General features: G+C 31.3%; 1 protein-coding gene across 1 annotated transcript; it reads right to left on the bottom strand.

Moving 5' to 3' along the window:
- Positions 1–17,546: 17,546 nt before the first annotated feature.
- Positions 17,547–18,047, bottom strand: LOC104881186 (uncharacterized). Its single transcript, XM_010660445.1, has one exon. The coding sequence runs from the start codon at positions 18,045–18,047 to the stop codon at positions 17,547–17,549; it is 501 nt and encodes a 166-aa protein (XP_010658747.1).
- Between the last annotated feature and the right edge of the window lie 2,895 nt (positions 18,048–20,942).

Raw genomic sequence — 20,942 nt, 5'->3', positions numbered from 1 at the left:
ATCAATGATCCAATTTGTAGATAATATATGAACACCTTAGAGCCTTACCTTAGTTCAAAACCACTTCAAACCTTAGAATTAATTTAATATTCTATCAAAGTTGAGAGTTCATACAATATAGTAGTTTGGTGAAATCATATAGTTTCAATAATCAATATCATAATTCATTATAGCTTCTATTCAATGTGTAATCATATACAAACCTCAAATGAATTGTTTTGGTCTTATGAACAATTCGTTCACTTGTAAGAAATCAATTACTTGAATTTTTTATGCAACTTCTAATACACTCGTCATATAAAGTACAAGTGATACAGGTTTGAATGTTTTGTTAAAGGTAGATATGGATAGAATATTGAAAACTAGAATCTCATTTATCACATTACGTCTTATTTTTTAGAGCTTTATTTCAACAATGTTTTCATTAAAAAAAAAAAAAACATGAACTAGATTTGCAATTATTTTTCTACATCTAGATGATTGAGATTTTGTAGGGACTCTTAAAGAGATCGGAAGAATGATTGCCTTTTTTTTTAATAATATAACATGTAAATTATACTTTATTAATGACAATTCAACAATCTAAAGAATATTAAATATGATAGAGTTAAGCACATTTTACCAAACTTATTTTAAACCTTGATAGAGTGGCAATGCAAGGTATATGTATTTAGTTAATGCCCTTCCGAAGTGGGATTAGATTTCAGGCTAGAGGTTTGAACCACTAATCTCCAACTTTAAAAACAAGGAGTAAGCCATTCAGCTATCATGCCATGAAAATTTATTAGTTTTGTAAAACTAAATATATAGAAGATTAATGTTTTCTTGTAAAAATAAAAAAATAAAAAATTTCCTTATAAAACTTTGAACAAATATAAATTTCTCTGTTCCTAGGCCATTGAAAAGTGTTTTGGAATATCCAATGCAGAAATCTTCGTGCCAAGACAAAAGCAATTGTGGTAAGGCAGGCCTACACCTCATTAGCATGTTAAAGTGGCAAAAAAACTATCTAAAAGGAAAGAAAATTCTAAATAAAAATTAGATTTAAAATTAATAAATTATTTTTATATCATATTTTAATTTTTTATATAAAAATTAAAATTTAAAAATAGATAATATTTTAATTAATTTTAATTACATTTAATTTTTCTTTTCATATTTATAATGATAAAATTAAATGCTTCTTATTTTTTGTTTTTAAAATAAAAAACTTATATATAAAAGTATAATATCTTGTAAAAAAATATATAGATTTATTTATATATATATATATATATATATATATATATATATATATATATATATATATAATTAAAAAATAGATTAAGAAATTTTAAAATTAAGGTATTAAAAAATTCAATATCTCATTTTTCTAAATAATTTTAAAATCATTGCTTTTTAAATATAAGGTTTTAATAATTCTTACATTTTATATAAAAATTATTATTAATTTTTTATTTTAAAAATGAAATAAAAGGGTGTATATTTTAACTAACACTTAGATTTTAAGTTTGTTTTTGTATTTTTTCTATTTCATTTCTAATTGTATTAGATTACTATGACAATAAAAACATGTTTAAGAATGATATCATTAGATTGTCCTCTTTTTTTCAAAATATTAATCACACATGTATTAATGTCTTAAGTGATTTTTCTATTTTTATTTCTTTTATTATATACTATGTTTGGTTTCAAAGTATTCAAGAAAGAAAAAAAGTGTTAAATATTTTTTTTCATACTATTAAAAAAAATTAAAATATGAAAATATAATTAAAATTAGTTACAAATTTATACATTTTTGAACTATTTAATTTATGTTGAAGAAGTAAAATAAATTTTATGAGTTTGAAGTAAGATATAAGAATAATTTATTGATTTTAAATATTTTTTTATTTCCTTCTATTTTTGTTCTCTTTGTATTTTCTTTTGAATTTTCTAGAAACCAAAAATAGCCTAACTTAAAAAGGAAATTGCAAACCCACATTTTGCTTGTTTTTTATTTTTTGAAAAAGACTTCGAGTCAACCACTTATTTTAATTTTTTTTTAAGGGACAACAAACTAAGACAGAAAACCATGTGTTACTTCTTATTTGGAAAAGACGTATTTGCAAAAATTGAGTATGAATTCGAGGTTCAGGTTACCTACCAAGAAGGTACGGTGGTGAGTCGTAATACCCCTCTAAGCTCGTGTAACTATAGTCTCTACTAATGAATCAAAGGAATTGTGAAAATTATTTAATTAATTATGAACATCAAGATTAAAGGTACAAATCAATATACAAAAAAAATGACGATAAAATCTAATTACAAAAATGTACAAAATAAATTATGAAAAATTAGGAAAAATGATTTATAAAATTAATTAAAAAATATATTTAAAGAAATTTCAAAGTAATTTATTAAAAATAATTTTCGAATAAATGATTTCAATTTGTTTACTTATGAAAAAAAGTTGCAATTTATTTTCAAAAAATTATTTAATTAAACTTTATTTGTTTTCATTTTTTATTTTCAAGAAAGTTATTTACACTTATTTTATCAAATGAATTTTTAAAAAATGATTTTTATTTACCCTTGTTAGGAAATGAATTGTTATAATTTTATTTACAAAAGTATTTTGATTCATTTTCATTTAAGAAAAGTGATTTATATAAATTATTTTTTAAAAAAAACTTATAACTTTGTTTTAAAATGATAATTAAAAAAAGAAGAAGACTTTTATAGCTTTATTTAAAAAAATGTTAAAAATTCAATTAAATTTTATTATTAATAATAAAAATATATTACTAGGAAAGTGGACTTTTACAAAATTATTTACAAAATTATTTAATGCATTTTTATTTATCAAAAATGATTTATATATATATATATATAAAAGATTTACTAAAGAAGATTTTTTCTCTTTGTTTGATTAAAGGTTATTAGAACTTTAAATAAATAAATAAATAAAATAAAATAAAAGATAAAAAAATAACAATAAATAAATAACAATAATAACATTAAATGAATAAAAATAAATAAATAAAATCTTTAATTCTATTTGTCTTTAAAGAATTGGATTTTATAAATAAATAAGTAAATAAATAAGAGTTTATCCAACTTTATTTAAAGAAAACCAATTTTTCATATTTTATTCATTAAAGCATCCTATTTTGATTTTTTTAATTAGATTTTTGTTTTCTTTTAAAAGGAATTTATTTGCTTGAAAAAGAAGTTTACACTTTGACAATTTAAATAAATTTAACAAGTTCTTGAAAATTTTTAATAAATTCTTTTAATAATAATAAGTGTAAATAAATTTATTGAAGATAAAAATTGAATACAAATAAAATGCAAATCAAATCACTTGTTGTAAATAAATTGAAATATTCTTTTTTTTAAAAAAAAAAACGAATAAATTGAAACCATTAATTCAAACTTATTTTTAATGTGAATAAATTCTTTTGAAATTTCTTAAAATTGCATTGTAACATTTGGATTAATAAAAATCATTTTGCCAACTAATCTAATAAATTAATTTGTGCAATTCCTTTACCATTGTTGTACATTATTGTGATTTATTTTTCATCTCATCATTTTGTATATTTATTTGTATCATTCTATCAATTGTATCCACAATTCCTTTACCATTGTTGTACATTATTGTGATTTATTTTTCATCTCATCATTTTGTATATTTATTTATATCATTCTATCATTGGTATCCATAATTAATTAATTGATTGTCATAGTTTCTTTTACTTAGCTTAGTAGAGATCTTTCTTAGGGCTTAGAGGGGTGTTACCTCATGGTACTTTCCTAATGAGTAACCTGACCTCTAGATTTGGACAGTTTTTGTAGGGTTTAGAGGATAAAAGAGCATGGAGATTGGTCGTATGTTTGAGCTTCATTTGGAAAGATGTTAGAGCTATTGAGATTGCATTGTAAAAGGGTATAAACTTATTCTAGTAAATTTTCAAAAATAGAAATAAAGTATCCTATACATATAAATTTTTTTTGTCTATTGGGATTTTCTTTTGTAGACATGTCTTTTCTTTCAAAAATAAAAAATAAAATATCCTATTGTTTTTTTTCAAAATATCCACCAATATATTTAGATATATTTTGATTTATCCGTAAAATTTATGAACTGATACATTCGTGATTATTGATATTTTCATCCTTGATTCTCCTCTTATTTGATATTATTGGTACCAATGTTTTCATAACCAAACCGGTCATTGAACCGAAAAAGTTATTGGTTCACGGTTCATTGGTCGGACTGATAGTCGAATTGTAGTTGAACAAGTGATTTCATAAATATATATTTTATATATTATTAAAATTTTTAAAATTAAAAAAAAATTTAATTATAAAAATTAAATATTAAATTAATTTCAAAATTATAATAAAAAAACATATTAAATATAAAACATAAAAAATAAAAAATAAAAATCAAAGCTTTTGGAGCTACTACCATTGGCGGTGGAGTTGAGGCGGCCATGCGATCAGGAAGGGTGGGTTTTGCTGGGTTGGGACGGGTGCTGAGGGCAAAGGGGCTTTACAACACCCTACAAACAAGAATGAGAAGGGCACCTCGAAGGTGAGGGGGCGTCAATCCCTTATAACACTGCAAGCGGAGCACTGTTGGGGATGGGGTGGGGGTGCTGTCGAGGGAGCGACATCCGACTAGTGGTAACTCAGTGTCGACGACAGTGGGTGACTCCAGCTAGGGTAGTCGCGCAACGGGTTGCTGGGGAAGGGTGGATCAAAATGGTGTTGTTTTGATACTAGGGAAAAAAAAATTAATTAAACCGTGCTCGTTGGATTGGTCTGATTCCGGTTCAACCTCTTTCCGACTAAATTGACATGACTGGACCAGAACCATGACCGATCAACGGTTGGACAGCCAGTCTGGTTCGATTTTTAAAACCATGATTGGTACAATTGTTTTTAAATTAAGTTGTATATTTCCACTAGCTCCAAGAGAGTAGCTAAATGAGACTTTATATTCCTCTCTTACTTTTGGAGGTGAAAGAAAGTTTTCACTTTAAAATTTCGTGTTACTTATATAGATTTATTTTGCTAGCTCATATTCAAATATTATCGCTTCTTTTATTTTGATTTATTGGGTTTCTTATTATTTGACTTTAATTGAAGCATTTGTAAATAGAGTATTGTTTTTTGTCCTAATTTGATTTATCATTGTTTCAACATTTTAAGGATATAAGCTCGGTTACAATTTTTGTAAAAAGGTTTATTATTTTTATATGAAAAATGTAATTATTTTTTATTTTTTAAAAATAAAAATAGAAAATATTTGAATAGAGTTAAGCCAAATCCTCAATGAGAGATTTCAAAAAATAATTTTTTTTCCCAATGCCACCTTAGGCATTGACTTTTTTTCTCGATTTTTTTTTTATAAATAATTATTTATTCCATTCTATATTTCCTTTTTATTTTCTTCACTTTTAATTCAAGGACCGAAAGAAAGATTTAAAGTAGCTTTAAATTGAAGCGTAGGTGACATCTAGACTTATTTTAATTGGTAACTATTATTATTCTCATGCTCTATAAAATAAGAGGAAACAAAAGAATAAGTAAGAAAAAGTTTTAAAATTTTTTTTAATTAATTTGAAAAATGGGAAAAAAAATCATAAATGGTATTAAATTGATTTAAAAATTAATACATTTTTAAATTCTTCATTTAATAATATATATATAAGAATAAAGGAGAAATGTGTCAATTTGTTTTATTAAATTTCTATTTTTTTATTAAAATATTTATACAAAAAGACTAAGACTATTCATAAAAATAACTCACTTTTTGAAAATTAAACCTCAATTACACATTAGCGTCCCTTGTTTTTATTTGTCCTTCCCCCCATTTTTCATATGGTTCTCTATCGTGATACGGGCATAAAAATAAATAAATAAAAAAAACCTTTATGGAGGTTATTTTTATTTTTAATTTTAAAAATTCATATTTTATATGAGGGGTTTTATATATACTTATATACCCTATTTCTAAATATGTTCGCCAAAATTTTATTTCCTTCTTAACCAACCCAATATTTGCCTATACAAGTACTAAAACATCCACTTTCCAAACTCTACTCCTTTTCTATTTAATAAATAAATAGAACAATTGATACATCAATTCATACTTCCACCATGTTAAATTTAGACCCTAATTTTTTCAACAATGTTAAAATTAAATTATCAATAACAAATAAGACATTCTATTAGAAGTTTTTTGAAAATGGATAGAGAAACCCATGCGACAAATATATGAATTTTTATATAATATAGTTGATTTTTTTTCAATTTTTTTAATGAAAAATATTAATAAAAAATTATTTCATATTTGGTTATATTTTAAGATTAATATCACTTAAGAAAATTTAAGTAATAAATTAAGTCATGAGTAGATAAAAACCCCACTATAAATTTTATCATCTACCTAATAAAATAAAAGTAAAATAATGATGTGACTTAGCTTTTAGAGAGTTGAAACATTTTTTACTTATTGCAATAATTTTTAATTTTTTACGAAATATGATATACAACACTTTACGCCACATAAGCGTTGCAATAATTTTTTAATACACTCTTTTAAGTTGGAGGATGGATGTCAAGTTTATTATTTTATTTGCAAAAGAATGTTTCCACATAACTTTTATGTAGAAAATGTGATTTTTTTAAAATAATAATAATTAAAAAATGGGTTTTTACAAAAGTAATGTTGCAAGTCAATTTAAATATTTTTAAAACTTTTATTTTTTAAAAAATTGCAATTTTTATTAAAAGGAAATATTTTTGAAATTTTTATCTAAAAAGTAATTTTGCAATTTTATTTAAAAAAGTGATTTCACATTTTTTTTTATTAAAAAAGTTTGCAGTTTTGATTTGAAAAGTGATATTTTTTCAGTTTTTATTCAAAAAAAGAGTTTTGAAATTTTTATTTGAAATGTAATTTTTCAATTTTCATTAAAAAAATAATTTTAAAAGTAAATTAATATTTTTATTTGAAAAAAAAAGTTTTTATAGTATTTATTGAAAAAAAAAGGATGTTACATACATTTTTTGTTTGAAAAGTGATTTTATTGTTTTTATTTAAATAAATATTTTGCAGTTTTAATTTAAAAAGTATTTTTGTATTTTTTTTATTTAAAAAACATTTTATAGTTTTTATTATAAAAAAATTACAATTTTATTAGGAAAAAAGGCCTTACAGTTTTTTTTTTTTTAATTTTTTTTTAAAGATTATTAAAGAGATTTCGAGTCTAATCTAGTCCTCCACGTGGTGATTATCCAAAGCTCCAGAGAAAAAAAGTTGGTGTAGTAGAATTGACCCATCTATAAAAGTAAGACAAGTCCAAATAAGAATAAGTAAAAAGGCCCAAGTAAAATTCAAGTCAAATGAATTCAATTTGGCCCAACAAAAATCCTGCAACCCAAGACCAATCCAATGTCAAATAAATTTAATTAGGCCCAAATGATATATCAAAAGCTAAGCCCAAACAAGGAAACAAATGTGACGGCCTGAGGCCCACAAGCATAGCCCATAGCCAAATACACCAAGCCCACACCAAAACAATAATTGAAGCCTAAAGCAACCTCAATATGTAAAGCCCAAAATAAAATTCAAGTCCAAGACAACATCTAAAAAATAATAGACATCTAAATTATTTTTAGAAGAAATTAAGCTGTGATTGCTTACCGATGTATATGGAACCAGCAGTGGGAAGCAGTGTAGGATTTGAGAGACAAGGTTAATGTGCCTTAAGGAGTGGAAGGACGGAATTTCAATTTCAAGGAGTATTATCCTTTAATACAATAGATGATGGATAAAGAGTCCATTTGATTAACAATAGATGAGGTTGAATCTTTTCTTCTTTCACAAGAAGCTCGGATTAAAATGAATTAACAGAGGTCGGACTCAGTGATGGTTAATGTTGCACATATAAATACTAATTCTGGTAGTCTTGGAACACTGGAAAGAAGAAGTTTGGTGATTTCAGCAATAATCCATTTGGAGGTTTTGACTCTCAATATGGCCAAGGCCAAGGTTTCTTTTCTAGTCCTAGCAGTTTTCGTGGAAATCTCAACTTCACATTCAATAAGAATAGTCACAACTGCAATAGAGGAAGAGGTAATTGTAGGGAATTAAACCGAATTTCCAACCCGTGAGAAACAAAAATTAGAGAAAAACACACGCCAAAGAAAAACAATCACACGCACAAGACAGTATTTACGTGGTTCGGCAATTTGCCTACGTCCACGGAGTTGCGGGGATATCACTATTATCAGGGAAGAATACAAAGTACAACCTGATGGCTATAATATTCTCTATATGTATATAGCACGACAACCCTACCATACTAAAAAACCCTAATTACAAAAGGTGGTTCCACAATGGGCTAAACGGGCCCAACAGGCTTCAATAAATCTCCCATTAAAAAGCCATGCTATATTATTCAGGTCGGGTCGTCAAACTGGATCAAACAAAACTAGGCTCCACAAAGCCCAACAAATCTCCCACTTGGAGACTAGTCCAATCACCAACATCAAACCGCTATCTTCCAAGAAACGATCCCTCATCCCTACAACTCATCCTCCTGTCCTCAAGCTAGAAGACCAATTGAAGCTGCGCACAGCTTCAACTTCTCAATAGTGACACCCTTAGTCAACATGTCTGCAGGGTTCTTAGATCCACAAATCTTCTCAAGTATTACCAGTTTATCCTCAACAAGATAACGGATAAAGTGATATTTTGTTTGTATATGTTTCGACTTTGAATGAAAAGCCGAATTTTTGGCAAGAAAAATTGCACTCTGACTGTCACTGTGTAGAATGCCCATCTCTTGCTTCTTACCCAATTCATCTAAGAAACCATGTAGCCAAATCATCTCCTTTCCAGCTTCAGTTGCTGCAACATACTCAGCTTCTGTAGTAGACAAAGTAACAATCTTCTGTAGATTTGAAGTCCATGATATAGCTATACCACCTAGAGTAAAAACAAACCCAGTAGTACTCTTTCTACTATCAATATCACCAGCAAAATCAGCATCTACATAACCCTGCAGTTTCAAACTTGCACCTGTGAAGCAAAGACATGTATCTAATGAACCCTTCAGATATCTTAAAATCCACTTGACTGCCTCCCAATGCTGCTTTCCAGGCCTACTCATGAATCTGCTCACAACTCCCACTGCATGTGCAATGTCTGGCCTTGTACACACCATAACATACATCAAGCTGCCAATAGCTGAGGCATAGGGCACCTTGCTCATATGGTCCCTTTCTTCTTCTGTCTTTGGTGACTGTTCTTTGCTTAGTTTGAAATGACTACCCAAGGGTGTGCTCACTGGTTTAGCTTCATTCATGTTGAACCTGCTGAGAACTTTCTTCACATACTCTGACTGTGAAAGCTTCAATGTACCATTAGCTTTGTCTCTAATGATTCTCATACCAAGGATTTGCTTTGCAGCTCCCAAATCCTTCATTGCAAACTGTTTGGACAATTGCTTCTTCAGATTATTAATCTTCTCAATGTCAGACCCTACAATAAGCATATCATCCACATACAATAGTAATATGATGTAAGAGTTGTCAAAGGACTTAACATAGCAACAATGATCAGCTTCACATCTCTTGAACCCAATTCTATGCATAAAATTGTCAAACTTCTTATACCACTGTCTAGGAGCTTGTTTAAGGCCATACAAGCTCTTTCTCAGTTTGCAGACTAGATTCTCTTGTCCTTGAACAATGAACCCTTCTGGCTGAATCATGTAAAGGTCTTCCTCCAAGTCACCATGAAGGAATGCTGTCTTCACATCTAACTGCTCAAGATGTAAGTTTTCTGGGGCCACCATTCCAAGTACAAGTCTAATTGTTGACATCTTCACAACTGGAGAAAATATCTCTGTGTAGTCAATGCCCTCCTTCTGTTGGAACCCTTTAACAACTAATCTGGCCTTGTAACGTTTGCTACCATCATGCTCATTCTTTATTCTGTATACCCACTTGTTGTGCAAAGCCTTCTTTCCTACTGGCAATTCAGTCAGTTCCCATGTCTGATTCCCCAACAGGGAATCCATCTCATCCTTCATGGCTAACTCCCACTTGCTTGAATTCTCATCTTGCAAGGCTTCATCATAACACTCTGGCTCACCACCATCAGTCAACAGGAGATAATTTAAAACAGGTGAATAACGCTGCGGAGGTCTAGTGTTCCTAGAAGATCTGCGAACTTCAACTACAGGTGTACTCAGATCTACCTGTGAATTTACATTCTCCTTATCTTCTTCACCCCCTTTTTGGACAGTACTTTTAGTCAATTCATCTAAGTTGACAAACTCAGATTTCTTTTGATCTATCTCTGTAACATCTGACACTACAGATGACCTGTCTTTGTACATAACCTGTTCATTAAATATCACATTTCTACTTCTGATGATTTTCCTGTTTTGTTCATCCCAAAACCTATAGCCAAATTTCTCATCACCATAGCCAATGAAAAAACATATTTTTGACTTTGCATCAAGTTTACTACGAGCATCAGAATCAATATGAACATAAGAAATACAACCAAAAACTTTTAAATGTGAAAACTTCACCTCTTTACCGCTCCAAACCTCCTCAGGAAGTCTGAACTCCATGGGAACTGATGGTCCTCGGTTTATCAGGTAAGCTGCAGTGCTAACAACATCAGCCCAAAAAGTTTTTGGTAGTCCAGCATGCAACCTCATACTTCTAGCACACTCATTGAGAGTTCTGTTCATGCGCTCAGCCACACCATTCTGCTGTGGTGTCCCAGGAATGGTCTTCTCCATCCTAATTCCCTGTGCAGCACAATACTCACTGAATCCTCCATCTATGTACTCTCCTCCATTATCTGACCTCAAACATTTTACTTTCAAACTTGTTTCTGTCTCAACCATGGCCTTCCACTTCTTAAAAGTTACAAATACATCAGATTTATTTTTTAGAAAATAAACCCATACCTTTCTACTTGAGTCATCAATAAAGGTGATGTAGTACCTTGAACCTCCTAGGGATGCAACCGGAGAAGGCCCCCACAAATCAGTGTGTACTAGTTCCAATTTTTCAGCCTTCGGTGTCCTGCCAGTTTTCAAGAAGCTCACCTTTTTTTGCTTTCCTAAGATGCAACTTTCACACATGTCAAAATCAATGGACTTCAATTCTGGTAGTTTTCCTTTTGACAGCAACATCTTCATCCCTTTCTCACTCATGTGACCAAGTCTGCGGTGCCATAGGCTTGTATCAGTACTTGCATCAGCAACTGCAATTGTGTCTCTTGGACATGAGGTCATATACAGAGTGCCAGTCTTCTTTCCACGAGCCAATACCCTAGCTCCCTTTGTAACCTTCCAAGTACCACCAACAAATAGTATTGCATGTCCTTCATCATCAAGTTGTCCAACAGAAATCAGATTCCTCCTCAGGTCAGGAATATGTCGAACCTTCTCCAATAACCAAATAGACCCATTGGGCAATGATATTCGAACGTCTCCTAGACCCACAACATCCAAGGCTGAACCATCAGCCAAATACACCTTACCAAAATCACCTGCAACATAATTTTGTATGATTTCTCGGTATGGAGTGGTATGAAACGAAGCTCCTGAATCCAAAACCCAATCATCAAGTGGACTGTCTACTGCAAGAAGTAATGCATCCTGTACCTCTTCTGTTACAGCATTAGCAGAATCATCTTCATTCTTCTTCTTAGGGCTTTTGCATTGCCTTTTAAAGTGACCTGTTTTCCCACAATTCCAGCATTGTACTTGTTGGCTTGATCTAGATTTGCTTCTGTTCCGATTAGAATTTCTGGAATTTGATCTACCCTGATTTGAATTTTTGTTATTACCTCTGCCTCTTGTCTCAAGGTTTAGGGCAGAACCAGATCCTGAGGTTTCACCTGCATCTCTTCGGCGAATCTCCTCAGCCAGAATTAAATCTCGTATATCATTGTACTTGAGCTTTTCCTTTCCTATAGAATTGCTTACTGCCATCCTCATTGCCTCCCAACTATTTGGCAAAGAAGCCAAGACAATCAGAGCACGAATCTCATCATCAAAATCAATTTCTACAGACGACAATTGATTTGTGATTGTATTAAATTCATTTAGATGTTGTGCTACTGATGCATTCTCTGCCATCTTCAAATTGAACAATTTCTTCATCAGATGCACCTTATTGTTTGCGGACGGCTTTTCATACATACCGGACAAAGCCTTCATCAGATCTGCTGTGGTCTTCTCCTTTACAACATTGTGTGCAACAGACCTAGACAGAGTTAACCTAATAACTCCTAGAACCTGTCTGTCAAGAAGCGCCCATTCCTCAGCCTTCATACTCTCAGGTTTTGTCCCCAAAAGAGGCAGATGCAATTTCCTCCCATAGAGATAATCTTCAATCTGCATCCTCCAATACGCAAAGTCTGTGCCATCAAACTTTTCTATTCCAGACGCCTTTCCTGCTTCCTCTGCCATTGCTCCCACTCAAACCTAACCCTAGGCTCTGATACCAGTTGTAGGGAATTAAACCGAATTCCCAACCCGTGAGAAACAAAAATTAGAGAAAAACACACGCCAAAGAAAAACAATCACACGCACAAGACAGTATTTACGTGGTTCGGCAATTTGCCTACGTTCACGGAATTGCAGGGATATCACTATTATCAGGGAAGAATACAAAGTACAACCTGATGGCTATAATATTCTCTATATATATATAGCACGACAACCCTACCATACTAAAAAACCCTAATTACAAAAGGTGGTTCCACAATGGGCTAAACGGGCCCAACAGGCTTCAATAAATCTCCCATTAAAAAGCCATGCTATATTATTCGGGTCGGGTCGTCAAACTGGATCAAACAAAACTAGGCTCCACAAAGCCCAACAGTAATGGTCAATTTGGTGGTCGAGGAAGACATGGTAGTCAATATGGTGGTCGTGGCTCTTAGAATAACAACAAACCTCAATGTCAGCTATGTGGGAGGTTTAGTCATATAGTGCGACAATGCTTTTATAGGTTTGATCAAACGTTCATTGGTTCATCTCAGTTTTAAGGCCATTTTTAGAACACATCAAATTCACACTCTCCTATGACAGTCATTCTTGCCACACCTGGAACAGTTTGTGATACCAATTGGTATCCTGATTCTGAAGCTTCCAATCATGTTACAACAGATGCAAGGAACTTGATAACAAAAACTGATTTTCTTGGTAACAATAAGGTTCACATGGGTGATGGTAAGGGTCTAGCTATTAAACATGATGGCCAATCCAGTTTCTTTTCTCCTTACAATTCCAAACTGTTGTCCCTTCAACATCTTTTACATGTTCCTCCAATTACCAAGAACTTGCTTAGTGTCTCAAAATTTGCTTTAGATAATCATGTCTTCTTTGAATTTCATCCTCATTTTTGCTTTGTGAAGGATTAGGATACCAAAAAAGGAAGATTTAAAGATGGCCTACATGCTTTTGATCAGACACAACTGAATCTTCAGAACAAGCGACAATCTCATCCTTCTTCCAATATTTCTACTAGTCATTCAGACCTTCTTTCTTCTATGCCACAACTTACAGCTTGTTCTTTTTTTGTACAACCTACAGTCTATTCTTCAGTTTCTGATTGCAGTGTATGGCATAATAGGCCACACTTATGATAATATTGTATGGTTTGTTTTGTCCAAATGTAACCTCTGTCATATACATAAAACTGATGCTTCTTTCTGTTCAGCTTGCTGTTTTGGGAAGATGCATAAATTTCCTTTTTCATCTTCTGATCTATGGGGTCCTACACCACTAGAACTTGTACATTCTGATCTATGGGGTCCTACACCACATCAGTCATCTAGTGGTTATAAATACTACATTCACTTCATTGATGAATTCTCTAGATTCACTTGGATCTATATGCTAAGGAACAAATCTGATGCCTTGCAAACCTTCGTTCATTTTAAAACTTAAGTTGAATTGCAACTTGGTTATAAGATCAAGGCAATCCAAATTGATTGGGGTGGGGGGAAGTATAGAGCATTTACCGATTATCTTCTATGTTGTAGAATTGTTCATCACACTTCTTGCCCTCACACACACACCAACATAATGGTGTAGCTGAGAGAAAACATATGCACATTATTGAAAATGGCTTAACTCTTTTAGCTTAATCATCCAAGCCTTTAAAATATTGGGACGAGGCATTTAGAGCCTCTGCTTTCCTACTCAATAGATTGCACACACCTCTTCTTAATAATAAATCTCCCCTAAAAAAATTGTTTCATATTGTGCTAGATTATAAGTCTCTCAAGGTAATTGGATGTGCATGCTATCCTAATACTCAACCCTATAATCATCATAAACTTGCCCTTTGTTCCACTAAATGTACCTTTCTTAACTATAACATCAATCACAAGGGTTACAAGTGTTTAGATGCTTCGGGCAGAATTTTTATCTTCAAGGATGTCAGCTTTAATGAGAAGTCCTCCCTTTTGCCAAAAAGAATTATATTGAACCCTATGCTACCTCTGCTTTTACTCAACATAGCACACCAACCCAACTTCCAATTTTTACATCTTCTTCCATAAAACCATCCAAGTTCACTTCTTCATCTTCCAGCTTTCAACCAAATTTTCAAGAAACTCTTGGTCATCAAGCTGAATCTCTAGACTCTGCTATACCTATTGGTGTTCCTAATTCTAATTCAGCCCCTTGTGTTGGTGCTGCTGACTTGTTTGATTCAGTTTTACCTAATAAGGACAGGTTGCATATCACCAATTCACACAACATGATTACAAGATCCAAGGTTGGCATTTACAAGCCTAAAGTCTATATTGCTGTTGTACAACTTGAATTTGTTGATGAAGCTCTATAGAATGAAAATTAGGCTGCAACAATGAGAGATGAGCATCTTGCACCAATGAGAGATGAGCATCTTGCACTAATGAGGAATGGAACTTGGTCATTAGTTTCATTACCACAAGGCAGAAAAGAAATAGGATGCAAGTGGGTTTTCAAAATTAAAGAGAATCCTAATAACACTGTTAACAAGTACAAAGCTAGGTTGGTAGCTAAAGGCTTGCATCAAGTTGCAGGCTTTGACTTTAATGAAATGTTTAGTCCTGTAATGAAACCAACTACCATCAGAGTAATTCTCTCAATTACACCAGCAAGAAATTGGGTGGTTAAACAATTGGATGTTAATAATGCATTTCTCAATGGAGATTTGCAAGAAGTGCATATGCAGCAGCCATATGGTTTTCAAGATCCCAATCAACCTACAATGGTTTGTCATTTGCACAAATTCCTTTATGGTCTCAGACAAACTCTAAGGGCTTAGTTTGAAAAATTGTATAATGCTCTACTCATGCTTGGATTCAAGTCAACAAAGTCAGATCAATCTCTCTTTGTAAGCATCACTCTACAACATCCTACCTTTATCTTAGTCTATGTTGATGATATTTTAGTAACAAGAAGCAATGACATAGAAGTACAAAAGTTGATTGATAAGCTCCATGAGTAAATTAGGAGCAATAGAATCAGTTCAGTCATGCAAGAATAGCCAGAGAAATGTCAAAAACAATAAAAATAGTAAAGAAAGTTTAATTGTGCTCACATGCTGGAGCAGAACACTCTGTCCACCACAGCTTCTTGCTAATCTTATTGGTTCATATTGAGCCTGATTTTGTTGCAGAGTACCTGGATAGAAATTGTTGGTTTTATTCATTCTCAAAATTGGTCCTGACCTAGTACCAAATTCCCAAGGGGGGTTTCAAGCAAATCTAGCCCTACTATTCTAAGATGAATGAACTGAAGATAGCATTATTGCAGAAACTGGCAGGCTGCGTATCATTAGTTACAGCAAGGGTGAAAAATCTCAAGACTTCAGAAAAGACACTCAAACCATCTGGAGAAAGTTTCAGCTAGAACAGCTCAAACTCCACACACTTTGTTGTGTCCTTCAAGTCCTTATAATCAAACTTAGCACTCTCCTTTTTCTGCACACTAATTGCAGTCCTTATGTTGCAGCCTCACTAAGCAGGTTTCAATAATGTGGATTTGGTAGTTAATATCTATTTCTTCTTGGAGTCGGAGGACCATCTCTCATTTGAAGACCCTAACGAGAAGGAACTGCTCCCAATGTGAGATCAGCAGCAAAAGAAAGAAGAGGAATTGGATGTCCCAGAGTAGCAACCCCCGGATAAGCCTTAAAAAAAAAACACACTGAGAATTGAGAATTAAGGAGATTGATGTATATGGAGATTCGTCATTTATCATCTTTCAGACAACTCGGGATTGGAAAACCAAAGATCAGAAGCTTATTCCCAACCATCAGTATCTGAAAGATACCAGCCTAAAGTTCAGACAGATTACCATCAATTATCTTTGTTAGTTTGCTGATAACCACAACTTATGATACCATTGCATGCAAAACTCAAGTACCAGAGGTACCCAGCTATCAACCACATCTTATTTGAGTCTTTTTGGGAATTTGAGGCTATGTGAGACACACTGGCTAATGTGTCCTCATTCCTTGGACCCTTCAAGGTTTTCTTACCATACCATAGCTTTTGCACAAAAGATGATCTAGATGGAATTTATACTTTTCAGTGTGCTAACATTATTCAATCATATTGTGTCACCCATCAAAAGCCATAGTTTTTCAGCTTTCTACAAGTTAATGAATTTTAGTTTCAGTCATCATTCTAGCTTCCTCTCCTGTTTTAAATAGTGACAAGTCCCTACTTCTCAGTGCCTTTATGTAACACTATTCAAGGTTATGCCTTCGATGCTCAAAATGAAATTAACAAGGCCCGTGACTGTCAGTTGCTACCTGACTCATTGACATCAAAAGAAATGCAACTGATGTCCAAATATGAAACTCATAATTTTGATTTCATCTTTCTGCCTTTCTCTCGTACCAGTTTCAAATAGTGTTAGATCCCTACTTTTTAGTGCATGTGCTTCTTATGTATTAGACTATCTCAAGTAAAAGAAACTCAAAAGGACAACATCCTAACCCTTTGGTTTATAGAAACTATGGGGAAAACCATATAGGAAAACAAATAAAGGAAAAAAAAAATAGAGAATGACTGAATTTGAATTAATTATTTTCACAATTAAAATTCAATCAAAATTAAAATTCTACAAAATCAGAAAAAAACAAATACAAAAAAAAAAAAAGAGAAAATCAATTTAATGACAATCATTATCTAGGGAGGTTTATCATCTTCTACTAAATAGTAAATACACCTACCCTATCTGTTCCTGATATCCATATCAGCTATCCAGGATGCCCCTTAATGAACGATTCCTAGGATCATCTTGTAGTCTTCTCTTTACAAAAGGAAACCCAACTTGGACTTGATTCGAAAAGACCAGAGCTGCACCGTTTCATCTTCCTTCATGCTATTCCTTTCCGTAACCGATTTCCAATTAGTCACCAACACAGACATTGAGGTAGAATTTCCGGAAGCTTTCTTCATGTTCCACTTCCTCAGACTGATAGTTTCCCGATGAAGGGAGGGCTCAATCAACATCACTTCCATAGCTGCACATTTTTTTTCCGTTTCCTCCCGAGTTCAACCTCTCGCTCTCTTCAGGTGTGAGGAAACTTTGTTGTACCTGGTTCAACGGTATGGACAGACGGTTGTGACCGAAACTCACATCAGTCTTGAAGAGAGGCTTCTGGATTACAAAAGTGACATTAGAACCCCCCAGAGCCCTGATCCGATTCCTGAGGATGACAGGGAACTCTGGTGTTGCATGGGGAGATGGGCACCTTGCCTTCTCCATCATCTTCTTCATCATTCGCTTCTTTTTCTCTTGAACACACCCGCCCTCATCATCATCATGGCACCGTGGTGGTCGCTTCTTGATCCTGATCGATTCTTGAGGATACTGATCACCGTCATCTTCAAATTTGTCGATTGTTTCTTGAAGAGCCTGATCACCTTCATATTCAAAGTTGTTGGTCGTTTCTTCGAGAACCTGATCGTGTTTCTTCTCATTTTCTACAACAGAATCCATTGTAGCTCTTCGATCACAGAATGCGCAAACTATATAGCTTCGGTGGTTTCTTGTTCTTGGTAAGGAAGGAAGTGGTTTCTTGGTCTTCTTGGGATGGCAAGATGATGACCCAGAGAGAAGTCTTTCAATTTGGAAAAGTTACGAATGGTTTGTTGTTCTTGTTGGTATGGCAGGAGAGGCTTATATATAGATGAGTTCCCTGGGAGACGAGTCTTTCAATTTGGAAAGTTACTAAGTCCTAACCAAATCCTACAACCTCCCCAAATATTCAGAAACTTGGAACGTTGCCTCCAAATTCTATTTCTTTTAAAATTTAAACAAGTTCAATTATCCCATCTGTTTGTATTTTATTTATTTTTTTTTTTTGTAAATAGAATATTGTTTTTTGTGCTAATGTGATTTATCATTGTTTGAATATTTTAAGGATATAAGCTCGGTTACATTTTTTGTAAAAATGTTTATTATTTTTATATGAAAATTGTAATTATTTTTTTATTGTTAAAAAATAAAAATAGAAAATATTTGAATAGAGTTAAGCCAAATCCAAATCCTCAATGAGAGATTTCAAAAAATAATTTTTTTTTCCCAATGCCCCCTTAGGCATTGACTTTTTTTCTCGATTTTTTTTTATAAATAATTAATTATTCCATTCTATATTTCCTTTTTATTTTCTTCACTTTTAATTCAGGGACTGAAAAAAAGATTTAAAGTAGCTTTAAATTGAAGTGTAGGTGACATCTAGACTTATTTTAATTGGTAACTATTTTTAGTCTCATGCTCTATAAAATAAGAGGAAACAAAAGAATAAGTATAAAGTAGCTTTAAAATTTATTTTTTTTTTAATGAAGAAATGTGTCAATTTGTTTTATTAAATTTAAATTTTTTTATTAAAATATTTAGACAAAAAGACTAAGACTATTCATAAAAATAATTCACTTTTTGAAAATTAAACCTCAATTACACATTAGCGTCCTTTGTTTTTATTTGTCCTTCCTCCCATTTTTCATAAGGTTCTCTACAGTGATACGGGCATAAAAAAACCTTTATGAAGGTTATTTTTATTTTTAATTTTAAAAATTCATATTTTATATAAGGAGTTTTATATATACTTATATACCCTATTTCTAAATATATTCTCCAAAATTTTATTTCTTTTTTAACCAACCTAATATTTGCCCGTACAAGTACTAAAACATCCACTTTCCAAACTCCACTCCTTTTCTATTTAATAAATAAATAGAATAACTTATACATCAATTCATACTTCCACCATGTTAAATTTAGACCCTAATTTTTTCAACAATATTAAAACTAAATTATCAATAACAAATAAGACATTCTATTAGAAGTTTTTTGAAAATGGATAGAGAAACCCATGCGACAAATATATGAATTTTTATATAATATAGTTGATTTTTTTTCAATTTTTTTTAATGAAAAATATTAATAAAAAATTATTTGATATTTGATTATATTTTAATATTAATATCACTTAAGAAAATTTAAGTAATAAATTAAGGCATGAGTAGATAAAAACCCCACTATAAATTTTATCATTTACCTAATAAAATAAAAGTAATATGATAATGTGAACTAGCTTTTAGAGAGTTGAAACATTTTTTACTTATTGCAATAATTTTTAATTTTTTTTACGAAATATGATATACAACGCTCGCCACATAAGCGTTGCAATAATTTTTTAATACACTCTCTTAAGTTGGAGGATGAATGCCAAGTTTATTATTTTATTTGTAAAAGAATGTTTCCACATAACTTTTATATAGAAAATGTGATTTTTTTTTAAATAATAATAATTAAAAAATGGGTTTTTACAAAAGTAATGTTGTAAGTCAATTTAAAGATTTTTAAAACTTTTATTTTTTAAAAAATTGCAATTTTTATTAAAAGGAAATATTTTTGAAATTTTTATCTAAAAAGTAATTTTGCAATTTTATTTAAAAAAGTGATTTCATAGTTTTTTTTTATTAAAAAAGTTTGCAGTTTTTATTTGAAAAGTGATTTTTTTCAGTTTTTATTCAAAAAAAGAGTTTTGAAATTTTTATTTGAAATGTAATTTTTCAATTTTCATTAAAAAAATAATTTTAAAAGTAATTTAATATTTTTATTTGAAAACAAAAAGGTTTTTATAGTATTTATTGAAAAAAAAGGATTTTATATACATTTTTAATTTGAAAAGTGATTTTATTGTTTTTATTGAAAGAAATATTTTGCAGTTTTAATTTAAAAAGTATTTTATATTTTTTTATTTAAAAAACATTTTATAGTTTTTATTAAAAAAAAATTACAATTTTATTAGAAAAAAGGCCTTACAGTTTTTTTTTTAAATTTTTTTTAAAGATTATTAAAGAGATTTCGAGTCTAATCTAGTCCTCCACGTGGTGATTATCCAAAGCTCCGAGAAAAAAAGTTGGTGTGGTAGAATTGACCCATCTATAAAAGTAAGACAAGCCCAAATAAGAATAAGTAAAAAGGCCAAGTAAAATCCAAGTCAAATGAATTCAATTTGGCCCAACAAAAATCCTGCAACCCAAGACCAATCCAATGTCAAATAAATTTAATTAGGCCCAAATGATATATCAAAAACTAAGCCCAAACAAGGAAACAAATTTGACGGCCTGAGGCCCACAAGTATAGCCCATAGCCAAATACACCAAGCCCACACCAAAACAATAATTGAAGCCTAAAGCAACGTCAATATGTAAAGCCCAAAATAAAATTCAAGTCCAAGACAACATCTAAAAAATAATAGACATCTAAATTATTTTTAGAAGAAATTAAGGTAAGCAAGAACAGTTCCCTTGGCCTAATTGCCAAACGCTCAATACCCGGATATGGCACCAAATAGATGATGTTCTCCGCTTCCATGTACAGAGT

Source organism: Vitis vinifera, chromosome 13, assembly GCF_030704535.1.
Source record: "Vitis vinifera cultivar Pinot Noir 40024 chromosome 13, ASM3070453v1".
Lineage (NCBI taxonomy): Eukaryota > Viridiplantae > Streptophyta > Magnoliopsida > Vitales > Vitaceae > Vitis > Vitis vinifera.
The sequence above is the reverse complement of the archived record's forward strand: the minus strand, read 5'-3'. Positions and strand labels throughout refer to the sequence as shown.